The sequence below is a fragment of the Chroicocephalus ridibundus genome, chromosome 1 (genome assembly GCF_963924245.1).
Source record: "Chroicocephalus ridibundus chromosome 1, bChrRid1.1, whole genome shotgun sequence".
Classification (NCBI taxonomy): domain Eukaryota; kingdom Metazoa; phylum Chordata; class Aves; order Charadriiformes; family Laridae; genus Chroicocephalus; species Chroicocephalus ridibundus.
This window is the reverse complement of record NC_086284.1, coordinates 110,218,492-110,245,847: the sequence shown is the minus strand read 5'-3', so window position 1 is coordinate 110,245,847 and position 27,356 is coordinate 110,218,492. Positions and strand designations below refer to the sequence as shown.

The window sequence follows — 27,356 nt, the reverse complement described above, 5'->3', positions numbered from 1 at the left end:
AACTGAATTTGCATTCGTTATTTTGATGTTGTAAAACCGAACACTACAATGAGAGTGTATTTTAAACACTAGCCTAATACACGGAGCACATTTTAAAGAATTGGAAAAGGCACCATTGGGTTGTGTCAGATTTTAGACCTGCTGAGAAGTTACGATTGTAAAAAAGACTCCTGGTGGTTTTGCAACAGATTTATTAACCGCCCTTCTTGTTAACCTTGGTTCTTGTGTGTGACATCAGTGGTTTTGAGAAGAAAAGTTTGAAGCTTAACTTCCATCTTGGTAAGCTGGTGTTTCTCTGCCATTCCACACAGTGGGGCAGGCGCCCCTCTGTAAGTTTAGCAGCGACACTGGTGCTGCTCTCAAGTGAAACACCACTTGTTCATTCAATGCCTCCCTCTGAGGGCACGATGATCTATAGATCTGATGCGCTCTGAGAAGATGACATCGCGGGGTTGTCCCGGTAACCCAGCAGGAGCTGCTCTGCTGCCGCCTCAACCCACAGCAAGAAATCAATGGGGAACCCGGCATGTTGATCTCGGCTTGAGGGGACACTGCGGGATTGCCTTACTAGCGTGGGAGCATCTCGAGAAACCAACACAGCTGCAGCAGTGGAGGAGCGAAAACCTTTTGCCCACGGCCTCCTGACTCCTTCTCATTCCTAAGCGCCCAGCAAAACTTTCCTTGTGGCTGGGGCATTCCCAAACACAGACGCGCACCGCTCTCCCTGTGCCCGTGCTTTGGTGTGGCTTTCTCCTCCAGGCTTCTTTCTCTCCTCGTAGGTCGAACACTTGTAGAGGGCTTCATAAAATCTCCTTGAGCCAGACCATCTTATGCACATTTTGAGACTTTTAGCTTTCTAACAAATTTCTATCAAGTTTATGTAAAATTAATGGATTCCTGAGTTACTAGGGTAGAGGGAGAGAACAGGACGGACAGACACAGAACTGCAGAAGCCTTCCCTTGTTAGGTATTAGGTGATTATTAAGAATCACACAGATTTATCATCACTGCTAAGTAATATCTTCCCTCAAAGAACACACATTGAACATTTTCTTTAGTATGTAGGTAGGCCCCTTTTCACCTCACGATCAGGTGCCCTTAATAAAAAGGTAGCACATTGCCTGACCTGGTCTTCCCTCAGGCACCTCCATTAGACTATATGAAAGAGTATTGCCTTTTTTTGTCACCCTTTTTAATATAAAATATAGTTGAAGCTTAACCACATAACTTCAAAAGACGAGAAATGCAAAACCAATGTGCGCATTCATTCTTTCTGCTAGCACAGGGGCACATCAGCATGTTATTGCATATGAAATATCAAGATTCTTTTTTCCTTTTCTTTTAGTTGTACCAGTAGCACATCTGGTGTGTGTTTAATGAGACATTTAAATTTCACAGTTATTATGTTTTTGTCTCCATTTATGCAGAAACAAATGATCGGTGATCATCTTCACTGCAAATTTATGACCTGTACATGGCAGTCATTTTTATTTTCTCCCTGAACTACTTGACCTGTAGCGCCGATACCCACATGTAGCATCAAGGACATTTGCTTATCTCGGGTTCAAACCAGCATCTAACACAATACCTGCATGTACTGTATTTGCCATACGAGCGCAGACATCTTTCACTGCTTGGGTCACTGTATTTGGCCATCTGTAGCATGGAGGCTCTGCAAGCAAGATATATACAACTTAAAAGCAGAAGGCAAGTATTTATTGTTTCTCACACACACACACACACACACACACACACACGATGAGCAGGGCTCACCGAGCAACTCAGCTAAGCATCAGGGTGCTGACGCCCCGGCAGGCGCCTGAAGGGCTGCGCTGCTGAGCACGCAGGCATCGCTCAGGGAGGGCTGGTGGGCATGGAGGAACTGGGTGTGAGAACAGAGCCGCAGACCTTGGGGACCACAGAACCACACTCAATGCACCAAATCCACCGATGCTATCCACACCAGTGACCTGCCTGACTGCCTGCCAGCTGCGGGCTCAACGCTCTTCATTTCTTCCCCATTTCCTACCTTTTCACCTTTCAGGCTTTACTCTTGAATCCTTGAGCTACCAGTGAATTGCTCTATCAACAACTCTGCTTCAGCCTGTAATTTTGCCTCTCCTCTTTCTACAGGCTTTTTCATGGCACTGTCTCACGCGGAAGCACCATTTCCCAAAGCCGATCGGGGCTCAGGCGGCTGCCTGGGAGCCAGGGAAGGCCGGCAGCCAAACGGCGAGGCCGTGAGTGGGGAAGGTACCGGTGGGTCACCAAGCGGGCAAGCTGAGTGTCGGAGGGGCAGAGAGGGAATCTTCGGGTATTAAAAGTACTGAGAAGTTAACTGTGATTCGTTTTGTTATTGTTGTTTAAGCTAACAGGAAAACAAAGGCATTTCTCAGGCTTTTCAAGGTGACTCAAGAGTGGAGGCTACAGGGAGCAGAGGAGGACGCTCGTGCAGGCGAGCACCGTGAGGTGACTGACGTGGCTACCTTAGGGAAGGGCCACATAAGTGTCGTAAGAATGAAACGCCTACATCACTATGCCTTCAAGGGGCAAATTAATTTGTTCTCAGTAATGGAGGAAAACAGTCCTTTAAATAAACGTATGAGCAGATGGTAAAGAAGTGATTGCAAGGTATTTCCTGCAGGTTTCAGTACTCTATGGCGATGGCACTGTATGGGGTACAAATTAAATGGAGGCGAAAAACCCAAGAAAGTTCTGCCTTTCATTTCACTGCGGAATCCACTATTGACTTGTGTCATTATTACACCACCAAAAACCAATAGTAATTTAGCAGCATCTTTGTTTTTTCCACCCTACTGCAGAATTCAGTCTACCTCGAGAGCTAAGGTCACCGGCTTTCCTACTTCCCTTTATTCCAACACATCGTCTTAACATAACATCCTTCTGAAATCATTTTTTTAAAACTTGAAGCCAAGAGATGCTAACACATTTAATCATTGGAAAACAAAAGTGAAGAGGGCTGCTTCACACAACACTAAAAAAAAGGAAGTTTTAAAAAACAACTAGATTTACTTGCAGACTCTATGAATTTAAACCCTTTCTTTCTTTAGACAGAAGAATCATAATTTTGATGTTTTAGGCCCACAGCTATTGTGAAAAGTTTTCTTAAAATACGACCCAACCGACTTTAATAGCTTCAACGCTATTCCTACAGACACGGTTTCCTTAATGTCGTATCAGTTATACTTCACTAATTTTATACCCAGTAAAAAATATTTTATTCTTTCTTAAAACCAAAAATCCTGGGGAAAAATTAATAACGTAAGCAATCCGATAAAGAAATTGACAGATTGCTTTATTATATTTCCCACAAAATTAAACCTCAGTATTTAAATATGTATAAGTCAATCTAAATCTTACAATTGAATTGCCACATGTAATTAGCATTTCCAATTCTGACATATGCAGTCGCACTATCTAGAAAGCGTTATGTGGCAGAAAAATTCCTAATAAAAGCTAAAGAACAAAAATAAAAATAATTCTCTAATTCTCTTCCTAGGGTTTGCTGAATTAAAAAGCGGCGACAAGCCCCAAGCCCCCTACCCGGTTTCTGGAAATGGCTTGTCGGCATGGAAACCAGCACACGCACTGCCCTTTGGGGGTGCTGACAGCACACCCCTGCCCAACGAGAGGTCCCCAGTTAGGAAAAAAGGGAGAGGGACATTTTTATAATGCTGTTCCCAGGTTGCTCCTAAACCAGGAAGAATCTGCATGAAAATAATAGATTAAGCTCTTAAATGGATCGAAGTTTGTGGTATGCTCGTATATGCTCACACGGATCCCATTTTGATCCAGCAAGACTCCTCTTTGTGAATTTAATGACTGTCTAAGCCAGCCTTAGATGCAGCTGTGTTCACTGTTGGGGTTTCCAGGCACTGCAATACACATAAAGTAACAAAAGGGTTTCAGAATTCAGTTTAGGTGAATGCTTTTATTGGTAATATGTTCCTTTATTAAAAAAAAAAAAAAAAAAAAAGAATTCAGTTTCTGCACTTTGCCACTAGCAATTGCAAAAAAACCACCCCAAACCCAACACACAACCACCACCGCCCCCCCCGCCCCACCTGTAGCAATGCTGCATATGTTTTCAGAGAGCATTTCACTAAACTCCTTCTGTTTAAGTATGCCAGTTTCTGGCCAGTTCTTGTTACCATTTTACATAAGCGATAGCTTATGATGCCAATGAAAACTGGTAAGCTTTAAGCTGTCAAGACTGTCAAACTGGATTTTATTTGATAGGTGTTCATAGCCTCAAATACCGCTTTTGCAAATGCAAAGACTTGTTAAAGCGTGTTCACTACTTACTCAAAACATGTTGATCTCATTTATGAATACCCTAAGAATCAACATTTCGTATTCAGAAACAACTCAAATGTAACGCAGGATTTACACCAGGCAGATTTCGCAGGGGAAGTCAGGAAAGCATTGACGAAAGAAATCCCACGCATGTGATGGTACGAGCATTTTCTTGTAGCACATACTACTTTTAAACCAAGAACGCAGCCATGTCTACCTTCTTGGAACTCCCCTGGGCTACAGAGATGCGCAGCAGCAACTGCAGTTCAGAGCTGCCAGAGAGCTGGGGCACATGCTGGTCCCCTCTGCATCTTGAGCATAAGAAAAAAAAGCTATATAGTCACATTTTCTTTTAAGCGGCTATGCTACGTGTATGCTTTCCTTTTCCCCTGACTTGCGATCATATTGAGGGCAAAGCATGTAAAAATTTGTTTCTCCATGGCTTATGTGTGCCAAAAGTTATCTTTCCTAATTATAATCCATCTTAAAAACCTCCCTCAGCCTCGCCTGGATGAAAACCATGATCTGATGTAACAAAACGTAGTAGGAAGGACTTAAAGTGTAGATGCTATGCCTTTCATTCCCACAAAAGCAAACACCAAGTGTTAAGTAAAACCTAATTCTCCTCACCATCCAGTGAAGTGAAACTGAGACCCTCATCACTCCGATCAGACAATGGGGAATTCCACATCGCGCCTCACTCAGGCTGTACGACGGCCATTTTCCCAGCTACGAGTAACAACGGTATTTCTCCTCTCACCTGACGCTCGCAGTTATCTTAGTACCGTATTAACAAGGTTTACAGACCTGCACACGCACATTAACCCATCTTCTGACAACTATAATTAGGGATTAGCTACTGCACATGTACTTAGAGGCCCACTTGCACACATAAGCAATGACGCCATCGATTTTTTCCCCTCTTAAACCACAAAATACCCAGAGACGGACAAGTTCAAGTCCCCACTCATACTCTCCAGCTGTTCCAAACTCCTTTCAGGGCCCTTCTAAAAATACATTCTGGAAAAAGAATAAAATTAATCAACCTGTCATATGTAATCCAGATATCACCATAGGGAGGGCAATCAATAAACCTAGTCTGAACTTCAGCTTACTTCTCAATTTGATTTTAAAATCAAATCTAAGCCTTTCTTCATGCTAGTCATTTTTTCAGTTCAGCTATATAAATTACTGTTTTCGCTTAAAGTGATAGAAATCCAGGAGACTCCTGGCGTGCATTAAGGATAGCTTCTAAAGCCAGGCAATAGACAGCCCTAGCAAAGGGGACTGGACCTGTTGGTCACCAGTGTGAGCGAGCTCATCGGTGACATCAAGAGTGGAGGCAGCCTGGGCTGCAGTGATCATGCACTGGTGGAGTTCACAGTCCTGAGAGATACGGGTCAGGGGAAGAGTAAAGTCAGGACCCTGACCTTCAGGAAAGCAAAATTCCAGCCCCTCAAGGAGCTAGTCAACAGGACCCTCTGGGAAACTGCCCTCAGGGACAAGGGGGCAGAGCAGAACTGGCAGATCTTTAAGGACACTTTCCATAGAGCACAGGAGCTCTAGATCCCCAGGTGTAAGAAATCAGGAAAGGAAGGCAAGAGACCTGCATGGCTGAGTCAAGACCTGCTGGTCAAACTAAAGGTCCTGAAAGAGATGCACTGGCAGTGGAAGCAGGGACAGGTATCCTGGGAAGAGTATAGGGACGCTGGTACATTGCGTAGGGATGGGGTCAGGAAGGCCAAGGCACAGCTGGAGCTGAACTTGGCAAGGGATGCAAAGAATAATAATAAGGGCTTCTACAGGTATTTTAGCCAGAAAAGAAAGGTCAAAGAACATGTACTCCCTCCCGATGAGCAAGGCTGGCAAACTGGTAACAACGGACAAGGAGAAGGCTGAAATACTCAACTATTTTGCGTCAGTCTTCACCGGCAGCCTCTGTCCCCACACCTCTGGAGCCCTCAGCACAGGAAAGACATGGACCTGTTGAAGGGGGTCCAGGGGAGTGCCACAAAGATAATCAGAGGAATGGAATACTTCTCCTATAAGGACAGGCTGAGAGAGTTGGGGTTGTTCAGCCTGAAGAAGAGAAGGCTCTCGGGAGACCTTATAGCAGCCTTCTAGGACTTAAGGGGGGCCTACAGGAAAGATGGGGACAAACTTTTTAGAAGGGCCTGTTGTGATACAACATGGGGTAATGGCTTTGAACTAGAAGAAGGAAGATTTAGACTAGATATAAGGAAGAAATTCCTGACTGAGGGTGGTGAGGCACCAGAACAGGTTGCCCAGAGAGGTGGTAGATGCCCCATCCCTGGAGACACTCAAGGCCAGGCTCGATGGGGCTCTGAGCAACCTGATCTAGTTGAAGGTGCCCCTGCTCAGTGCAGGAGGGTTGGACTAGATGATCTTTAAAGGTCCCTTCCAACCCAACACATTCTATGATTCTATGAAATCAGAAAGCGTAGACTTTAACTTGGAGGGGGAGAGGGGGAAGGGAAGTTCTGTTCCTCCCTCCGCTCTTAACTTTTTCAGTGCAACTCAGCAATCTTCAGTTATACAAATCCAGCTCTACAAACAACCTTTTGGCAAAGATTAACTCTGTATCTCAGTACGGTAGATAGAAGTTTTAAAAAAGCAGAGGCTGTTCTTTTTTTTTATAATGTATCATTACTATTTGCATTTCAAAATGAAACCACTTTATCATAGTCTGATCCAACTTTATAAAAAACTCATAACAAGGTAATGTAGTATTACAAATTTATTTAGTTTTTTTTCAAAGGAATTTTTCAGCATTGAAAATTTCACACATATAAAACAACTTCAACTTCTATGCATTAAAACCAAAGCACGTATTTTTTTTTTTAATTTGAGGGAAGTGCTGTGCTTTTTTTTTTTTTAAAAACATCTCTTATGAACCAAGTTCTTCTGTTATAAAGCTGATAAAAATAAGGGATGCACCACCACGTTTTTTTTTTCCTTAACATGTGAAATTCATCTCTTTGGGAAACAGGATTTTTTTTTTTTTGTAAATTGTATCATGAAAGATACAGACCTGAAAAAGGATAAACAATCATACACAACGCATAAACATTACACAGTAATTCAGACATTTTATAAAGAGATCTGGAAAAGTACCTAAAATAGTGATATTTATTTAGTATAAAATTTCAGTAATAAAATATTGCTCATAATAAATAAGAAAACATGAGTTTCATTAATACTGTTCTCCCCTTAAAGCTCTCCTGGATGTAACATGATCAGAACTGATCAAAACTCAAATTTTTATTTTTCCTCTGTATGAAGGAGGCAGGCGTACAGGCTTCAGGTCATTCTTTGTTAGAAACAATTTTATTATCAACAAAGCACAAAATTTGTTTCAAGGCTCATGCGTAGTTATGGGCAAAAAAAAATAATCCCAAAGTGAATAAACCTTATTACAGTAGATTTTAATACCTAAAATATTTGCCTTGTTTCTGAAAACCAAAGTGGAATAAGACTTCTCGTGGATTATGAGCACAAAGAGAAAGCTGCCCAAGTTTCCTCAAAAGCTCCTAAATATCTGTGCAGCTATACTTAATGGTTATCAAAGCCGTTAAGGAAACTTAGCTCTATAGGGGGGATAGAAATTGTATCCCCTTTATATGGGGACATTTGATTTCATCCCTGCTCGTCCCATCTGTAGACACGGCAGTTTGGAGTAGTTCTTCAGCAGCTGCTCAATAGCAATATGACGGACGTTGAGCTCTGAGGCCAAAGAGTCCTTTTCTTGGACTTGCTGTGTCAGCTCTTCAAACACATCTGCAAGAACGTTATGAGGTTAATGCACTGAACAGGATAACCAGTTTATAGTTTTAGGTGACCTGAGATGAGGTGGATTGGTTTATAACGCAAAATGAAGTTGACTCCAGACAGAAAACTTAAAGAAAATACTGTATTCTCCAAGTGCCAGTCTGCAATGCCCAAGGAGGTTACACATAATAAAAGCACCTAAAAGTTTCTTGTTTTACATGGAAACATGATATACAGAGATTTCAGTTCAAAACTTAGCTGACAGTAAAGCCATTGCAATTTCCCTCCCACCCACCCACGAAGACTTTATTACAAAGCAACACAAACTCAAACCAAAGAGTACTGAAAAATTCTCACCCTGGATTTGCTTGAGCAGTTTTTCATTAAGTTGCTTTAACTCTCCAGTAGTCATCATAGTCACTGTAACAATAAAATCTGTTATTACTACTACCGAATTCACATAAGCATCCCTAAGCAGACTACTGTTTTCTCAAATTGTTGTCATTTGCATCCTAATAATTTACAGATGAGTGGCAGTAAGTCAGAGGCAACATTATCTATCAGTCATTTGTGGAAAGTTTGAAAATTCTCTCTTTTACGTTGACAGACAAGGATTTACTCCAAAGGAAAGCCCGTTCTGCGATGTGAAAAAGCTGGAAACTCAAGCCCTCAAAATAGAAGTGTCCAGAAACGGAACTGTTTGTAAATTGTTTGACACCTTTAAATACTTTACCTTCCTTTGACTGCAAAACATGGTTTCCACAGTGTAACCCTGCAAGTATGTCTAACTGTGGGCAAGTGGACAATTCTGAAGTAAGTCCTACTACATTTGCAAGCCTACAGGAAACAGCTTCTAGACAGAGTTTTCAGTGTGCAGCTACCTTTTTTGGCTATGAAGTTTTGCACTTTATGCCTGTAAGAATAATGTATACAGTTCCCACTGAGTGCCTCAGTGACAAACGATGAAGAAAAATCTTAGTTTGATACACAGACCAGTATATAAAAATAGGTTTACTTCTCCCTTTCTTGTGCTATGTTCCTAGTAAGAACCGAAAAAAAGACCCTCTGCATCATTCAAAAGCCCTTCTGTATCTCAGGTTATGTGTACATTGCTCATCCTTATAAAAAATATATATTAAACCTTGGAGGAGAGAGTTGTGAAAGTATTCTACACAGCCCTCGATCAGCAGTAGCAAGTAGGGAAGCACTGGCCTGCTTCCTAGAAATCCCTCAACCCAGCAGTGGTGGGCACAGGTTGGTGCCGTGCCTGCTGCTGAGATGCCCTAGGAAGCACGGTGAAAAGTGACAATCCTGATCACCACAGGAGGACACATGGCAGTGAAACTAGCTTTAAGACCTTGTAATTTTTAAATATTGTTTTTGAACAATGCTGCAAGCTTAGCGAAGCTCTCACTGCATACTTGAGAAAAACCTACACTGCAGTCACACAGCTTTTGTTCAGAGATTTCTCAGTGCAAGACATTTCTATATTGTAAATTTAAAGCTTAAGTTCTGAAAACAGCGTTAAAGCTTAAGTTAAGTTCTGAAAACAATAGTCCCCTCATACCCACAAGACTAGTTGATTATCCTAAGCCTTCTCTTTCAACCTTTCTCACATCTTGCAGTTGCGGGATATTAACTGTCAGTATTGCCAAACCAAAGAAGGTGGCAATAGCTGAGATCGCTTACTTGTTACTCAAGACAGAAGGCCACTGAAGAGTGAAAGAGATTCACCCTCCAACAGCCAGGTACAGTGCTGCTCCTTCCTACCTTTGGCTATCAATACAACTGACGATTCCTTTCTCACATCTTACCACCCTTCAAGCTCCGCAACAACCCCAATTGGGTTTAACATAGTAACTGACATCTTTATAAAAATGTCAAGAATTTTTTTCCCCCTTTTATACCCAGTGGTAGGATGTTACTTCCCATTTCTTCATTCCTTTCATCAACATTTCGTCAACTGTAGCAGATATAAACACACACGAAATGTGTGAACCTGTCTATCAGGATAGGACTGTTTCATGCCACATTAATTCTGATACACAAGGGAAAGGGAGAAGAACAGAACACCAAATTTAAATGATAAAATACTATTCTATCCATAGCTGAGGTAAATGATAAAGAAATACCGACCAAGCTATTTACAGTTATGTTAACAATATTTTTTTTTAGTAGACTGCTATGTATTACAGTGGAGGTACTGCAATAAGAAGGTACCTAATTCTGGCAGAGAAAGTCTAAGTTTTCTCTAAAATACAGACTATATATAATCATAGAGTCTCCAAATAAATGTATTTTAAAGCTAAATACTGCAAAAAGATTAAACACATACCTATAATACAAGGCAAAAGTGCCTCAGAAGTGTGTTATGCAGTCATAACAGAAGAAAAAAAATCTGTTATCTAAACAGCTCTAAACAGCTTTATGTTCCCCTGTCCCAAAATCAGAGAGATAAAATCCAAGTCACTAACTTCAGTCAGATAACCCCATAAACCAGGTCAAGCTTTGATAATTCCTCTGATAACTGCTGTCCTGATTTATGTAATCCCAATTTATGACTCCAGAGGACAGGTGGTCAAACAGCACATCTGTTTTGATTTATGACTTTTAAGACTAATAATTCACTACAAATGCAGTATGAAGCATCATACATCATTTAAATAAAATCCTTTTATAAAGAATGAGAAATGTCCGAACTTTGCAAGGACGGGTTTGTTAGTTTGTTGAAAAAATGGGAGCCTAACAAAACTGATTCCAACTTTTTACGGTATCTCTTTCTCACTGTCTTCCGACATTCTGAATTACATATTATTTTCTTTTTCATCACCTAATTTTCCACTGAATATTTTACCAGCCATTTTGCCTTCTTTCTCAGGTCTTTTAAAATTCAGAAACCCTCTCCAATTACTTTTCTAATCTACAGAAATAAGAGTGGGTGTATCCCAGTTTATGACCAGGCACTGTTCTAAAAGCAGAGATCAGAGACACTACAATATCCTAGATTTTTCTAAAGACTTCTTCTAGTGACCTTAAATAATGGAAAAACTTATTTTACACTGCTTCTAGTAACATCACAGTCATCAAAAGAACTGCTCAGGTCTACTGCTACAGCTTTTAAGAGAACATGGTGGCATAAGGGCCCTCCCATTTTCTTACGCTCAACAAACAGAAGAAAAAAATTCTAATGAAATGCACACGGAAGTCTGCTACTATTAAGAATGTTTCATTTTTTATGTTGTTTGACAAGTTTGCTCTGCTACCTTACCTCTAATTTCCCCTACTGCTTAGGGCAGCTCTCTGTAAAATGTAACTGAAGGCGCTGCACCAGTTCAGTAAGACAGTTGTTGTCAGGAGCTTTGGAATCTCCACAGGCAGGCCTGTGCATCTGCCACGACTGACATATTAGAGTGACTGCAATCAACCACAACAATAACTTTTTTGCATAAATTAGGCATGTCTGGTATCACTTTGGGTTATAACTAACAGGAAAATCTGAAAAACAAACCCCCCACACCAACCAAACCCTCAACCCCAAACACACTATTTGCTTAGCCACATAGCCTTTTTTTTTTCCCCCATAGATTTTACAGTAACTCCAAATTGTAAAAAGCTGGATTTTGGGCTGTGAATTAATGCCCTGTGGGGACATGAAGTGGTCAAGAGATATTTCAAAGAATGCCCTTGCCTGCTAGGTTGCGTGTAAATAGATATATACTCACGTTCTTCCCTGCTGTATTGAGGATGCCTTCTATGCACGCTGGTAAGTGAATCACCTTCAGCTTTTTCAGCTTTCTGGGCTTGGTTGTGATTAGACCACAGAACACTGCCGCAACAGAAGGTAGCACCTGTTTCTTGCAACACACCAAGTCTGAAATCAGTGGATTCTCTTTGTTCCAAAAGAGTTTGTGAGCAGCTTGAGATGCCTCCGGAATTCCCATCTATCCATTTTGCAGAGTATCTAGGTACTGGGGAATCAAACTGTGGGAGTAATTTTCTATCAGTCTGATGTCTGAAGTTAAAAAGCTGGTGTTGGGATGATTTCGAGCTTTCAGGATCAGAGTCTAAATCCTTGTTTTGTGCATACTGTATGATCCAGTTAATTTTTTTGCTCAAGATATTTTTTACTTCTGCATATGGGCTTTTAGAGAGCTTTGATCGCGGACAGTCCTGATTTGCTATTAGGTGGAATTTTTCAAAGCAGTCTCTGTGCCCCCTTAAAGATCTTGTATGTAGAAGATCTGACTTTGGTACTCCTGTAAAGACACAATAGGAAAAAATTCACTTATTGCATACTTGACTGATTTTTCAAAATCTTTACTCCCAAGGGACCAAGAAAACAAAACCTTAACTGATGCTTTCCTAACAGTCTAATCCTGAAGTAAACAGGTACTCCTAACAGTCTAATCACTGAAGTAAACAAGGATATGTGATACTCTAAAATTTTTGAGATTCCACTCAGTCTTGAGTCCTCAGCATACAAAGTGTTTTGCACACATTAATCTCTAGTGCAGGACTTCTAAATTACCTGCATGTGCCTCTTGGATGATAATGCAGATGAGGCAGACTGCTAACTCTGTATATATTGCATCATACCTATAAACAAGTGTTTAAACCCTAGAAGTAAAATAACCTCAACTATATATCAGAAAGTTATATATATATATATGTATATGAAGAACAATACTGAAGAGCATTTTGACAGTAGTCATTCATGGTCCCGCCTTCTATGGATAACATAAGCTATCTGCTCAACAAGTACTGCAATGTGCGGGCTTGTGTCATCCAAGTGGTCAAACATAATTCAGACTTCTGTCTTAGTTTATTATTTTGCACTGGTACAAGCCTGTAGCTTAGCTAGAGAAGCAAGTGCTAATACTGTTGACACTTGCCAACATTAAACTGTCCTGAAATTAACTTCATACAAGACGGATGCTTATTCTCTTTGCCTGTCTTCCTTCAGAACTAATCAAATAGCTACAGCAGGTAACTTACTCAAACTTCAAAGTAATTGATAGTGATTGACACGTTAAAAAGGAACACAATCTGTGAAAATCTACAGTTGGTGAGTGAACACAGATGGTATGAGAAACTACTATTTCAGAAAGTTAGTAATAGTCCAGTACAAAAATCAGTTTCTGCAACTTCAGTGGATATTTTTCTTCAGATTCACCTACACAGTAGATTCAGTGTCCAAGTCCAGAATACCAAACAGTTTGACATTTATCTCAACACTACTTGGGAGGTTCCCAATATAACGGAAAAAAATTCCGTCAAACAAGTTCCTCATTGGAAATAACAAATGATATATCTGTGAGCCACTGGTTGAAAGCGCTCAACGCTTACTAAAGCCAGAAGATTTAAATCAACATGTGATAATGTAATTTGATCTTTGAGACTACGTGCCATGAACTAAGCTGCAGCCATTTTACCTTTTAGCAAAGAAGGAAGTATATAAAAGTGCTTAAATTTACAGAAAACCCATGACATGCAACCATGTTAAAAAAATATAATAGAGACTTTAACAAGCAATTAGCAGAGAGCTACATGTTACCACAATTCTCAGTTATATCCGACTTACCCTCTTAAATTCTTGTTGTAAGCTTTAAGCCCCTCACCCCAAATGATAAGCTGGGTTTTTAAGTGGCTAAATTCCACAAAAGCCCAAACTACTCAAAACTAAGCTACAAACATAAAATTCTTAACATGAAACCAAACAAATCCAAGCAAGTCATTTTGATTATCTCACTTGCTGGTAACTAGTATTTCAAGTTGGGGAATTCAAACACAGAGTAGCCATTATAAATTTTTGATTTTCCACTCTTTGGGCAGCATTGAAAATCTAGAGCATTACTGTTCTGGTCGAGTTTGTAAGAGCACACACAATACTTATGGGCAAAAATGACAAAAAGAGTGGAAAATAAAGAGGAGAGCAGTGGACCTTATTTTCTTAGCAGCAGGGAAGAAAGGTAAGGTCATGAAAACAAACACTCCTTCTGTCCATGAACTAAGTATTAGAACACACAAAAAACACATCTTAACTAGAGGCACCTTTTAAGCAGGAAGTTCCTGAGCAAAGTACAAAGATGATGTCTTCGTCGGTACAGAGTAAAGATTCTTAATCTACACCTCAAAATATCTTTCAACCTCTTTCAGCGAATAGACACTCACTAACTTTTCTTACACTGTACATGATCTACTGCCTACTTGCAAAGATATTCTCCCTCTCTGCAGAGACTTAAAAAAAAAAAAAAACAGAAAACATTTCTGGTGAAAACAAGGAAAGACAAGTCATTTGTTTTGATAACTGATCAGTACAATTTAAATACAGCAAATCTGCTTAAATCAAGTAGCATGATGGAAACCCTTAAATCTTTAAGCCATCAAGGAAGAGCAAACACTGTCAAATGAAGTTAAGGCAGCATATACTCAACAAGACTGCAAACCCTACAAAACCAGACTGATTTGTTCAATGTTATTTGCTTTACGCAAGCGATTCTTCAACACACACTATGCAGCTGATGCTTGCAGAACTTTCTTTCACTTACAGAAAACGTCATCAGATTGGCTGAAAAACAAATTTTACACAATTTTCTGTAATAAAGTTCAGGAACCCACCTAACAATTTCACCCCAAGATGAATGAAGCAAGCCAGTGTCTTCTGATCAAAGGACAGATTAATTCTGTCTAAAGCAAGTAGTTGAAGATTTGGTGAAGAAGAGGGAGGAGAACTGCAGAAAGCACAGTTAGTAAATCTAGGACAAATGCAGTTTTGCACAGAGTGTTTCTAGTTCACAGTTGCTAATAGGTACTAACACCGGTTTTGCTCTCAGGATACCAATCCTCTCCCAACACAAAAAAAATCAGATGTACCTACCAAGTTCTTACTTCTCCTTATTCTCCCCTACATGCCCTCCTTCCCCAAAACTAGGGAAAGAACTACTGCACTGTTTCTATTAAAAACAGGAAAAAAAATAATCTTGTGAGTTTAATGAAATATTCCCACAGCTGATTCTAGAGACATGGCCTCTTGCAGTTCGGTTTTCTGCCCGGTGCATCTGAAGAAGCAGGTCAGACTACACTTGCTTACATATACACACTATCACTTCTGGGGCACTCACAAAAGACACACCTGCACAACAAGTGCTAGGACACTGCAGTCTCACTTAAAAAAAAAAAAAAAAAAGAACAAGCACAGCATGAAGCCCTATCTGATTTTTGTCTCTAAGCTCAAGGTTACTCAAGTCTTTCTGACAAATTTATCTTTTAAAAGAGTTCTGAACATTGTTAACCTCCTCACTCCAGAGGCATGCTGCTCAAAGAAATCTATTTTATCAGAATTCAGTAATATCAAGTATGCATGAAATTAGTAACCATTACAGAAGAAAAAAAATGTTACTTCAGAAGCCTAAAGAGCTGCATATTGGCCACATCACTATTTCTGAGGTATTATAAAACATTCCCAGTAGAGAAGAATAACCTCCCACCCCAGACCAGAATTTACATCCTTCCCCATCTCTTACTCCACTGAAAAAACCCACCGAAAAAGGGTCTATCTAAATACTCTCCAATACAGTAAGGAACAGAAGGATGTATAAAACCAAACCAGTTTTGTACAGAATTGCTAACAGACGTGCTTCAGCTTTCACATAACTGGTCTGGACTTCTACTGTAACAAACACATGCGGAAAAAAAAAAAACCAAAACCAAGTCTCAATCTTTCTTTTGTAGTAAGGTGACAATTAGTCCTTTCCAATAAAGAGAATGTGAATAAAAACAGCCACTAACCTTCTGGACTCACATCTCAAGGGCTGAGCATTCACAGCAGCTGCTGTGCCAGCACAAACTAGTCATTATGTACCAGCATTACAGCAAGTAAAAGCATGTTTCTTTGAACCAGGTCCTTCTGTTGTGGGCAATACCATCAGTTTTATGAGGCAGAAAAGATGTCTACTTCTTTTTGGTAAGACTTAATACTCCAATCAGATTACTTCATATTTTTTCCTTCATCATCGTTGCAAAAAATCTACCAGCTGGTAAACTGGCATAGATCAAAGAAACGGTATATAAAGATGATTCAGTTTTAGAAGACACATTACTTAATCCAACAAATTGATGAGTAAAGTGAGGTAAGACTTCTGTATATTACAAGAACTAATATCGTAATTTTGATAAAGTTATTGTCAGGTCTGGGGATTTTCACAGGGTTTCAGTTCTGTCTCAGTGTTCCTGTTTGCTAATATCCACCTCAACCTTTTTGATTTTTGACTGGTTCTTCACATCAGCAATCATACTACCATCAACATTTTTTTTCCACATTTGTAGGTACGTGTACATTTGTCCTTTATCTTACTTTCCAAGAATAGGACTGCAGAATACGTGCAAGTACGTCATACCCTCCATACTTATTTTTTCAGAGAAGGAAAAAGAACCTCAAAAAGCAGCAAAAAGCCCACAACCACCCAGAGCAGGAAAGTTTCACCTGCAGAGAAAAAAAGAAACCAAAAAACCCACCAAAATTCAGTATCATCTAGACGACGTTATCTAGCTAACTTAAGACAGCAGATGCTATTAGGAAACAAGCTCACGCCAAAGATCATTCCTCAAGTGAACAAGATTCACAGGATGATGCCAAATCTCAAGACAAATCATAAAATTAAGTCATTTGCTTCTGATTCTGGTAACCCATGTGTCCTAGATGAAATATGAATGTTTTCACTTTACTCAGCAATATCTTCGTATGTTGAGCACTTATAAGAAAAGGGTTGCTTATTTAAGAGCCTAGTATTAAGGCAAAAAATTCTAAAATTGTGTATTTCAATTTGTAAACTATGCAAGAAACTCTTCCTCTATCCCAGTACAGTTCTCAACATAATGAGTCCTAATCCTGCAAAATAATTTTGTAAATAAATTACTAGCAATCAGGCAATTTATAAAGTAGTACACATTTCTGTAACTTCTAGTTATTCATAAGTGCAAAGGAGCAGACGGTGAGGAGAATATTTACCATATAACCAGGTGTGTAATCATATCTTAAATTCTACCCCATTTTAAAGCATTTGTAAATCAGTTTCCATCATATTAAAGTTCCGGGTTTGGGTTTTTTCTTTGTTTGTTTTTTTCTGAAGGGAAGAAGCCTATAAAGACTTTATTTCTGCCTTTCCAACTGATTCTTCGAGAATTACATATAAATTCTTCATGATAAGGATACAGAACTAAGTTGAAACGTTTGCTCACATTTTTGCTGGCTAGAATAATTGTCTTATTTGGAGATTATAATAATAACAAGTTCAATTCAAAAGGAATGCTCTTGAATACCAAGACTACTGAACATCCCTTCGCAAACAAATGTTTTCATTAAAAAAGAAAATCAGTGATCATTAGCTTGCTTATCTTCCACAGTTGTTTTTTTTTTTCATTTGTTTGTTATTCTTTTTTTAAAGGTTGTCTTATTTTGTATTTCAGCTCCATCAGTTGAAAATCATGTTAAAGAAAGCCTGCATTTCCTTCTTAGCAATTTACAATGCAATGCTGGAAACTAATGTTTTTTGCAATGGTGAATAACCTTGGCTTGCGCAGCTGAAGAGGAAAAAAACCCCAGAATTTAAGATGGAGTGAACTAAAATTAGCAAGAATACTTCTAGACAAGTGAATAATCAATTTTAATTTTGTACTAAAACATTACTTAATTAAAGCCATATTTTAAATAAAAGGGACTTTAAAGTCCCTTTAAAGAATTTACAAATAGTTATGGGTAAAATTTATACCTGACCATAGAGAAAGGAAAAGAAAATCTGCCTTCTCGGTATAATGCTGGCATATAGCTTCCACAAACGTGTTAAGCACACGTGGACAGTGAAAAAAGAGCGGACGCACTTCATAATACAAATCTGTGTAGTACTGGCAACACGGGTGAAATTCTGTTTAAGCCAGAACACTTAGAAACGATCCACCTCTAGTTTTAGTTAGTTACAGGAACTGCCTCCACAGCTAGTGAAGAAACGCTTCTCGGGCACAATTCATCTCATCCTAAATAGTCACCTGTAGAAACATTTGTGGTAAGCACCTACACTTTTCCCTTTAATCCTATAAGCAAGCAAGAACCCTTGTGAAAGTCCATGGCTGCCAACTTAAAGAGCCCCATCTTTTACATGCTCTGAAACATTCCAGGTGCTGCTCCCCTCAGCTGTCCATCTCACACACATACAGTATTGCTCTGCAGACAGGGATGTTTAACCAGCTTCTGAAACAGCTCCTGAACAACCGCTAGCGTCCGCCAGGAACACCAAGATCAGATGAGCTCAGGTCTGGTTTACTTTGTGTACAAGGCTAAGACCTGCAGCACAAAGAGAAATGTTAATGTCTATGTATTAAATTAATTAAATGTTCATGTCTATATATTTTAAGCCACTGCTGTGTATTAGTCTGATCATTAAGAGTGATGGAAGAGCGGGGTTGTCTTATGATAGAAAAGCAGATCCCAAGACCTGTTCAAAATGCATTAAATCGCCCATGATCACCTAAGACAGTAAGTCATTCACACATCGAAATGACAAGGGGTGGGGAAAACTGATATTCTTCAGCTGGACAGTTCTGCCAACATTGAAAAACAGCATCATTAGAGATGTATCTCCAATACATCTGCCTGACAAGACTTAAGCCAACTGCTATTTTTAAGTGTATGCACGCAATTGCATTTGAAAGTTAAGTCTTATGATTTATTAGATTGGGTAGAAGGAAAATGCCAGTGCCATTCATTAACTTCCGAAAGCAGACACATGGTAAAGACTAGATATTATCTTGCTCATAAATTAAAGTTCTCTCCTCACTTTCATATGATAAAGCCAGTACATTCCACACATCAAGTGTGCACACAAATCATCTCCCACTGCATTTCTATTAGCTCATTTGTTTTTTAGCACATTGCAAAGACATAGTACCTAAGACAGAACAGAGATCCAATTGACCCTTTAAATATATTTTCAAAATTCATGTTCCCTATATACTACTTTCCCAAGAAGAGAGTTTACAAGCCAATACATTCTGATGAAAACGTTACTACAGGAACTACCATGTTAAAGAATGTCTCACACTTTGTAAGAAAAATCAATTTGTCTGACCTTGAAGACAGTGGAAGCCATAAGACAGTATTTCTGTATTACGGATGATGCCAGGTGAGTAACATTAACTGCTCAATTTCCCTGTTTGCATGTACAAGCCTCCCAAATTTGCACACAGAAAATTCAAGAACGTACTTCTATGTTTGGACTTGAATTCATAGTTAAGAGGTTTACATGAAACTGCAGCTAGTTCCACAAGTCCATTCAAGTTTGCAGAAATGAGTCATAGCCCTGGACTGCAAATGTTACCTTGAAACAAGTTCTCATCTGTCTAGCCTAAAGGGCAGTGATGAACTTCTTTTAGCTTTTGTTGCCAGAATAATACATTTTGTTGGTTATTATTTCATTTACACAGAAAAAATAAGCATGTGTAATATTTTGGAACAGAATGAAATTAAACCAAGCGGTTTCCAAAATACTCTTCTGTAGGGTGGAAGAAGGAAAAGAGTGACATTTGAGTGCTTATAGCTTTTAACAACTAAACCTTTTTTTTTTAATAGGATGAACATAAAGAACACAGAATGAGGATATTACACAAGATTTTGTAGACTGTAACAGGAAAACAAGGTATGCAATAAGGCAGATTGGCTTATAGCACCTTCACCTCAACCTGGAAACCTGGATGCACTAACCTGATGCTGAAATTGCTTCAAATGCTATGAGTCTATCATCACTTTAAAGGACAATGGAAACTTAATTACATTAACATAAATCAGGCTACTAGATGCCCAGTACTTACGCTATCTCTTCTTTTATATTACAAGATCTGGGATACAGACTGTCATTTGCTATTCAGCTGTTGTTCAACTTTAAACAGAAATGGAAGCAAGCCAGTTTGCTTGTCAGCTAGCATTCTCCAAGATGTTATCATGGTTAGCAGCACCAGATAAGAAAAACAGTAAATAAAAATCAGCTCAAACAATCAGATTTTCCCCCTTCTATTATGGTTTTGTCTCTGTTACAAACCCTTGAATTTCAGGAAACTCACAGATTTTTAAATAATTCTGCATTAAGACATACCAGGATAAAACTAGTTAAGACAGATACATTATCTATGACAAATAATGTAAAACTGAACAGTAATTACTGCAGACTTTCAACTTTGAAACCTTCAGAGACAAGTCGTTCGCTTGAACAATTGCATTCAAGTTTTAAGTTCCTGAAGCTGGGATTTCCACCGGCATTGTCCAGAGAACCACAAAGCATGCCTTAACAAAGGAGGCATCTGCATTGCACAACGCATTCCCATGTGAAGATACCCAAACAACTGTGAGCAGCACCAGAGGCAGCACCGCTGCTCAGGACTCCAGCTGCCTCTGTATGCTCCATGGAACACGGGCTGGATGTTTACATCCTCCTAACAAGGGGATCAGAGCAGAGTCGGGTGTCTCTGTACAGCACAGCATTCTTATGTGCGAACCCTACAACTGGAGTTTCAAAGCAGCTTGTAGGGACACCGTATTCAGGCAGAGGGTTTTGTTGCTATATACACATACAGACAGCTTTTCCACAAAAACACACATCTATTTTTGTGTGTTCATATATTCCCCCCCCTCCAGTTATAACAGCAGATCTGTTGTTAGTATTATATATTTGCTACTGGAGTTCATTTTCCCATATTATAATGAAGTTAAAAAGGAGAAGAACTTTGTCTCAAACTAACACACAACACATGATTTCGTGGCTTACGCAATCTAGTTACATACGCACTTAAAACGTTTCCTGTTCCAATCCACAGATTACTACTGTGACACCTACTCGGCAAAACGAAACAGTACACAACAATCTCCGATGTTCACTTCGCCTGCACAAAGCAAACAAAAGCCAACATCAAATGTCAGCAGGTCCACACCACCAGCATATTCTAAACCCCATCTAGAACTTTGAAACCACTGTACAGAATCAGCTTCATTTCTCAAAATGTTAGTTCAGTTTTTCATATAGAAGTACTTTGCATATTTTAAACTTTAAGAATCATGTCAGTATTCCATTGTGCTAAATCACCTGATAATGATCCTTCAGACACAAAAGCTAGTTTTGCAATAAAAGTATTTATGTGTAGTTTAGTCCATTGGGCTTCCCTGAGCATGAATCCTTAAACTAAATGAGTTGAAAGAGCAAGTGCACCAGGGACAAAAATACTGCCCTTTCAAGACGCACACCCCCCCCCATCTCCCCCAGGCCCTGTTTAAACTGAAGATTGGCACTACTAAACTCTCCTAAGAACATTGCTCTTTTCCTGCTCAAGAAGGGTTGATGACATGTAACAGGAGAAAGTTTATACCTGCATCTTGGCTTTCTGTTTATTCTGTATGTCCATCTTCCCTTTTCTCCTCCCTTTGCTACCACTCTTTCAGTCAACTTCAGAGAAAGAGACCCTATAATTCAGATACATCACTCCTGAATAAATTCTGGGACAGACACCACAGCTGAACTCCAAACTGCACTCAAACAAGTGGTTTCTGTGAATTAACTGAACTCAGTAAGAAGCATAATCACATTTTAGGCCAGGCTATCATTTTATTTCATTAAAACCCTAAAAATCTACCACTGAAAAAATTATGATGGAGACCTGATTTCTGATAAAAAAACATAAAGGTTTTATGACACAGTAACTAACTTCCTCACTCAGAAACTCAGCAGTTATTTAACTAAGGCAGACCATAGATTAAGCTTTCTGGATAGCAGTCTTCTCTATAAAGAACTGTAAGAATAACTTGAATTTTTGGGTTCCCTCCCCTGATTATGTATAATTATCAAGCTATTGTCCAAACATAAGAAAGGTTACAAAAAACCACCCCAGTGTCAGGAAGGTAAAGGCTGAGACACTCCACAACACTGATCCAGGAAGTTTGTTGAGTCATTACAAATGGGGATGGTCTCTCATTTACTCATTTTTAATTACTCATCTTACTTAACCAAGATGATCAACAACATTACCAACTACACACAAGCAAACTTGTACAGATGTTGAACTCGCAGGTGTCCGAAGAGACAGAGATTCACCAACAATACTAAACAATAATGTAATCAAGTGCAGCTAAGTAAATTGCATTTCTGTAGTGTTTTGTTTATACACATTTGAGAAAGTCTGTTTCAGAGGGGATTCAGGTGGTTAAGCCTTGGGCTAGATCAATCTCAAGCGTGTGGATTTACCATAGACAATTTTGCTTGAAGTTATCAGATGCTGGCATAAAGAGAAACAGAATCGTTCTCATGAGTTTTGTTAAAGCATTAGAATATAACACCCTTTTAAAAAAGGAAATTGGGAAACCTACTTCCAGAATTTCATACATAGAACTATGGAATCACAGAATCATTTAAGTCGGAAAAGACCTTCACGAACATCAAGTCCAACCGTAAAACTCAGGTTGCCAAGTGCACTTGCACATGCATCTGCAATGCTCCCTTCTATCCTGACCCACCTCCTAGTGAGAACTGGATGGTCAGGAAAGATGGAAGAGGTGCTATACGTTCTCAAGTCAGACAGCACTTAACAGATGGAAGTTAACAGGGTGCTGCAAACAGTGGGAGTACTTAAGCCTCCTGCAAGATGCTGAGTTGTGACTAATAGCCTGTCTGTTCTCGAAGAGCAGCTATTTCCTACTTCACCAAGGGAGAAGTTACACATGTACATCAACACTAAAAATGAGCAAGCCTTAAGCACTGTCCTAGCTGTTGCATGGCTATCTTTTTAGAATAGCCTAATTCAACTCCCGAATTACTTAAGAAAATATGTGTTTTAATTGCTTGGATTTTTAAATATGACATTAAATAAAAAAGCAAGCTATTGGTGAAACGGACACTTATTTCTAATTGTGAGATAGCACATCTACAGAGTTGGTGCAACTAACAGTTCATTCTGTTTGAACAGAATATTAGCTAAAATAGTAGCTATTTACAATGCATCTGAACTTCATTAAAATACAGGCAGGAGGTCAATATGAAGACATCCAGTATAACATTCTGAGTTAAGTGAATTATCCACTGAATTCCCTATCCAGGGCTGCCAAAAGATTTGTCATTTCAGATGTGTACAAATCACAGCCTTTGTCACAGGCAAATACAGGAATGCAGTATATATGTCAAAAGTAGGAAGAGCACGACCATGGTTATAGCACAGGGCTGGCTCACGCAGTGGTTCAGCTAAAAGGTCTTACAATGATTCTTCTTAGAGTCACTTACACAGCCTCTGCCGCCCTCAAACCTCCTCTTCCTATAAAAGCAGTAACAGTACATCTTTTCAAGGTGGTACACAGAAGAGAGTATCAGAAATTGAGATATTTTGATGCTATAATGATCAAAGACATTAATACTTTTACTGTGCAAAATGAAAGATTAAGAACATAATGGTTCAGGTAGTTTCAGATGAACTTTCATCACTATTCTGTTCAAGTAGCTTTCTTTTAAAATTAACTGAAAATTTCGAAGATAATGCAAAGTAGTCTGCTGCACAAATTAAGTCTTTACTACTATCGAGTCTACTTAAGAGTTCCAGAAAAAAAGAAAAAAAAAGTTGTTCCAGTTAAAAGACACCACCATTTTCTAAAGTAATATCCATAACAAGCTGTGAATTTGACAGAGTTACTTATCTCAAACAATGGAACATAGAAACCATTCAGCAATTTTTTATCCCGTTCTGCTTTATCTGTTTCAACCCTTCCAAAACAAAACTAGATTCTGGATGTAATTAAAGTACTTAATTCTCATTACGGCAATGTTTGTTTTTTCTCATTTTAAGGCCCACAGAGAAACGTCTTCCCTCCACATTGAAAATCATAAACCTATCGCTTTAAAGCAAGTAAGAAAACCGAAGCAGAGTGACAGGCTGTCTTAGGTTAGGCAGTTGCTCCGAGTTTTATCAAAAAGTATGAATACACAAGCACATCTCTTCTAAACAAAAGCATGCAGATACTACTGAAGTTTGAAAATATTATTTGGATTAAAATATACTGCCTCTAATAGCAACAAAGACCTTAAAGGCATCACTTTTTTTTTTTCTTTAAATCAAAACACAGTACTGAGTCAGTATTTAAAGGCGATTCCAATTTGCTAATGCATTTCTCAGATTTCTGTAATGCAAGAACAAAATTTTATTACCTATACATGCATTGAAAGTCAAATGCACAACAGAAACTGTATGGAATACATATCCTTACAGCCCCCTACACTCCAGTCAGTTTTATGCTTCTAAGGTTCAGAATAAGCAATTAGATCACTGGGTACAGTGCTCATATCTCATAGCACCTTCAGCTCAAAAAGACTTGCTCTTAAGACCTTTAGTGTACTCTCATACACATCGGAGACAACAATCTCACTATCTGTTGAGACATGGGACTTCTCACATAACAGTGTTAAGATCTTCATATTCAATTGCTCCACATCAATATAGATTAGTCTAGGCAGTCACGTGCATATGCAATTGGCAAATATCACTTTACATAACTGGAACAAAATACTTCGTTGCCCCCAAATCAAGTAACAATATTTATACTTTCAAAAAAAATCCTTATTTGACTTAAAAAAGGGAAGTAACTAACCTACTGCTCATTCATGCCCAACATTTGATTCACACATGAAGAACAACAATACGGGTAAACTCCTTAGCAAAACCTTCAAAACAAGGTTTGAAATTCTAAAAATACCATGCTGGAGGCCAAAAGGGTATTACAAGATCAGTGTTTTAGAAGATGGACAAAATTCCCACTTTATAATTTGCAAACTTTAAGAAGCTTTGAAAAGGAACCCAGTTTTATCGTATTACATGCATTATCATCTTACAAAAGCAAAAAGAAATAATCCTCTGGTCATTTCCAGGGAAAGTGAAACACTGATTTGCTTCAAAAAAACCCCACCTATTACACATTAACATTTGCAATTTAAGTAAGCTTTATACATAGACCCCTCTAACTATTGAGTAAAACCCCTGAACTAAGGCAGAACATAAACTCCTTCCGATCGGAATTAACATCGGAGGTCTAACGCCAGAAGGTGAAACTAACACCAGGGCATTTCAGAAGCTCTCAAAAGGGGCGTGTTACACCTTTACACCTAGAGGAGCAGACACTAGGGCACCCACCTTTACTGGAAACGAGCTATTTAGGAACCTAACAAGCTAGCTTGGCCAGCAAGAAAACTTTCCGAAGGTGCGCGTTTCCTAGCCTAAGCCTTTGTGAAAGCTTTCAGACCAAACTCAATTTGCGTTCGGCTCCCGGCCAGGCCGGGATGAAGGAAGCCCGCCCAGGTGAAACGCCGCTACCTTCGATGTTGAGCTCGAAGCAAACGTGGCAGAAGGAGAGCGTCTCCTTCTCGGTCCCCAGCTTGCAGACGCTGCAGACGTTGTCATCGTCCAGGTCGATGCTCACGAACTGCTCCTCGTTCATAGTGCCCTGAGGGGAGGGGGACACACAAGGGACCGTTATTCCAACCGCCACCCAGGCCAAGCACCGGCCGCACCGCGCATGGGGGGGCGGCGGGGGGGGAAGGCGGGCAGCACAGGAAGAACACACCGCCCCCACCCACGGCTCCGACCGCCGCCGACACACGCGGGGACCGGGGGAACGATGAAGGGAACGAGGGAGGGAACGAGGGAGCGTCCCGAGAAAGTTTCTGCCTCACAGGGCAGCGCGAGGGGTGGCCAGGCCGCACAGCGGGGCGGGAGCCCTTCCGCCGCCTCCCCGCCCGCGCACCCCTTCCCTCTCCCGGCGGCTGCCCCCGTCCCGTCCCGCTTCCCCCCCGCCCCGCACCCCATCCTCAGGCTCCCTCATTCTCCGCGCACCGGCTGTGCAGAAGCTTTGCTACCACCAGACCCATCCCCCGGCCCCGCTCACCGCCGCTCTCGCTCCGCGCCACACCGCTCCCTGCCACCGCCCGCCCCAGCGCCGCGCTCCACTATTGTTCGGCCGCCAGCGCCTCCGCCGCCGGAGCTCGGCGCCAGGCACCGCCCGCCGCTTCCGGCCGAGACCACGGCTCCTGCGGGACGGGGGTGGCGGAGTGGGGAAAAACGACACGACGGGAGGTCCTGGAGCCAGCGCTCCGCCACCCCTCGGCGGCTGGCGTCGCCTACAGAGTGGAGCAGCGGAGGGCAGCGAGGCCGGCGCAGAGAGCGGCTTACGACCGCCTCCCCGTTCCTCCGTGCGGCCACGGGGGTGGAGAGCTCCCCTGCTCCTCGGCAGCAGATGGGCTCTCCCAGAGCGCGGGGGAACGGGGGCGGGGCGGGGCGGGTGTGAGGGGAAGCCCGCCCGGCGCCGCGGCAGCCCCACCCACGCGGCACGGCGGGGCGTGTCCTCCACCGCCACGCCCCCTTTCCATAACCACGCCCCTTACACCATAGCCACGCCCCCTCACGCCTCGCCGCGCCCTTCGCCCCCCGCCCCGCCCCGCCCCGGGGGGAGCGGGCGGGAATACGGGGTGTATCCGTGACTCGCCGGGGGCTTAATTCTGCAGTTATCCCAGCGTACAGTTACACTTAATTAATTGGTGATAGGTACTACAGAGCGCGCTCGGGATGCGCCGTGGTTGGGCTTTGTTAGAAGTGAAAAAAATTAAAAAAAAAAAGGAAAAAATGCATGTGGAATTGAGAGCGGGGAGAGCGGGGAGCGCGGGGAGCGCGGGGAGGGCGGGCTGGGTGGGAGGGAGGTAACAAAGTCAAGGTCTGCTCTCACCTGTGCGCGCAGAGCTGGGAAATCTGTGCTGAATTTTAACTACGTCCTTGAATGGCTCAGGATGGGATTGTCCTAACCTGAGCTTTCTAGGAAAACGGAAAAAAAAAAAAATTGCTTTTACTTTTAACTTCATCTACTTACAGAGGAAGGAAAGAAGAAAGTTAACTGTTGAACAGGATTAAAAATTTGTGTGCGTGAAAGGGTAAAGAGGAGAAGGAGAATGTGCCTAAGACAGAAACAGTGTCAAAGTCACAAATGTACGTATTCGACGTGATGGAAAATACCAAGTACGAGCTGTAAGTATGACCTGAATGGAAAGTAAAACCAAGCCAGGTCTGTGCTTGTCGTCGACGAAGCCACAACTGGCAGATCGTATCGTCTTGAGAATTTCCACAGCTGATGGCAATTACGTACAACGCATTCCTACGTGTCAAAGTAGGGTTATTTATGAAAGAGTAAAGTAATC

At 40.7% G+C, this 27,356-nt stretch overlaps 1 protein-coding gene across 1 annotated transcript; it reads right to left on the bottom strand.

Moving 5' to 3' along the window:
- Positions 1-7,125: 7,125 nt before the first annotated feature.
- On the bottom strand, positions 7,126-26,214 carry C1H21orf91 (chromosome 1 C21orf91 homolog). Its single transcript, XM_063347327.1, has 5 exons — positions 26,057-26,214; positions 25,486-25,615; positions 11,829-12,362; positions 8,464-8,526; positions 7,126-8,115 (listed from the first exon to the last, which is right to left on the bottom strand). Exons 2-5 carry the CDS (start codon positions 25,607-25,609, stop codon positions 7,955-7,957), a joined length of 882 nt encoding a protein of 293 aa, XP_063203397.1. The 5' UTR covers positions 25,610-25,615; positions 26,057-26,214; the 3' UTR covers positions 7,126-7,954.
- Positions 26,215-27,356: the final 1,142 nt, after the last annotated feature.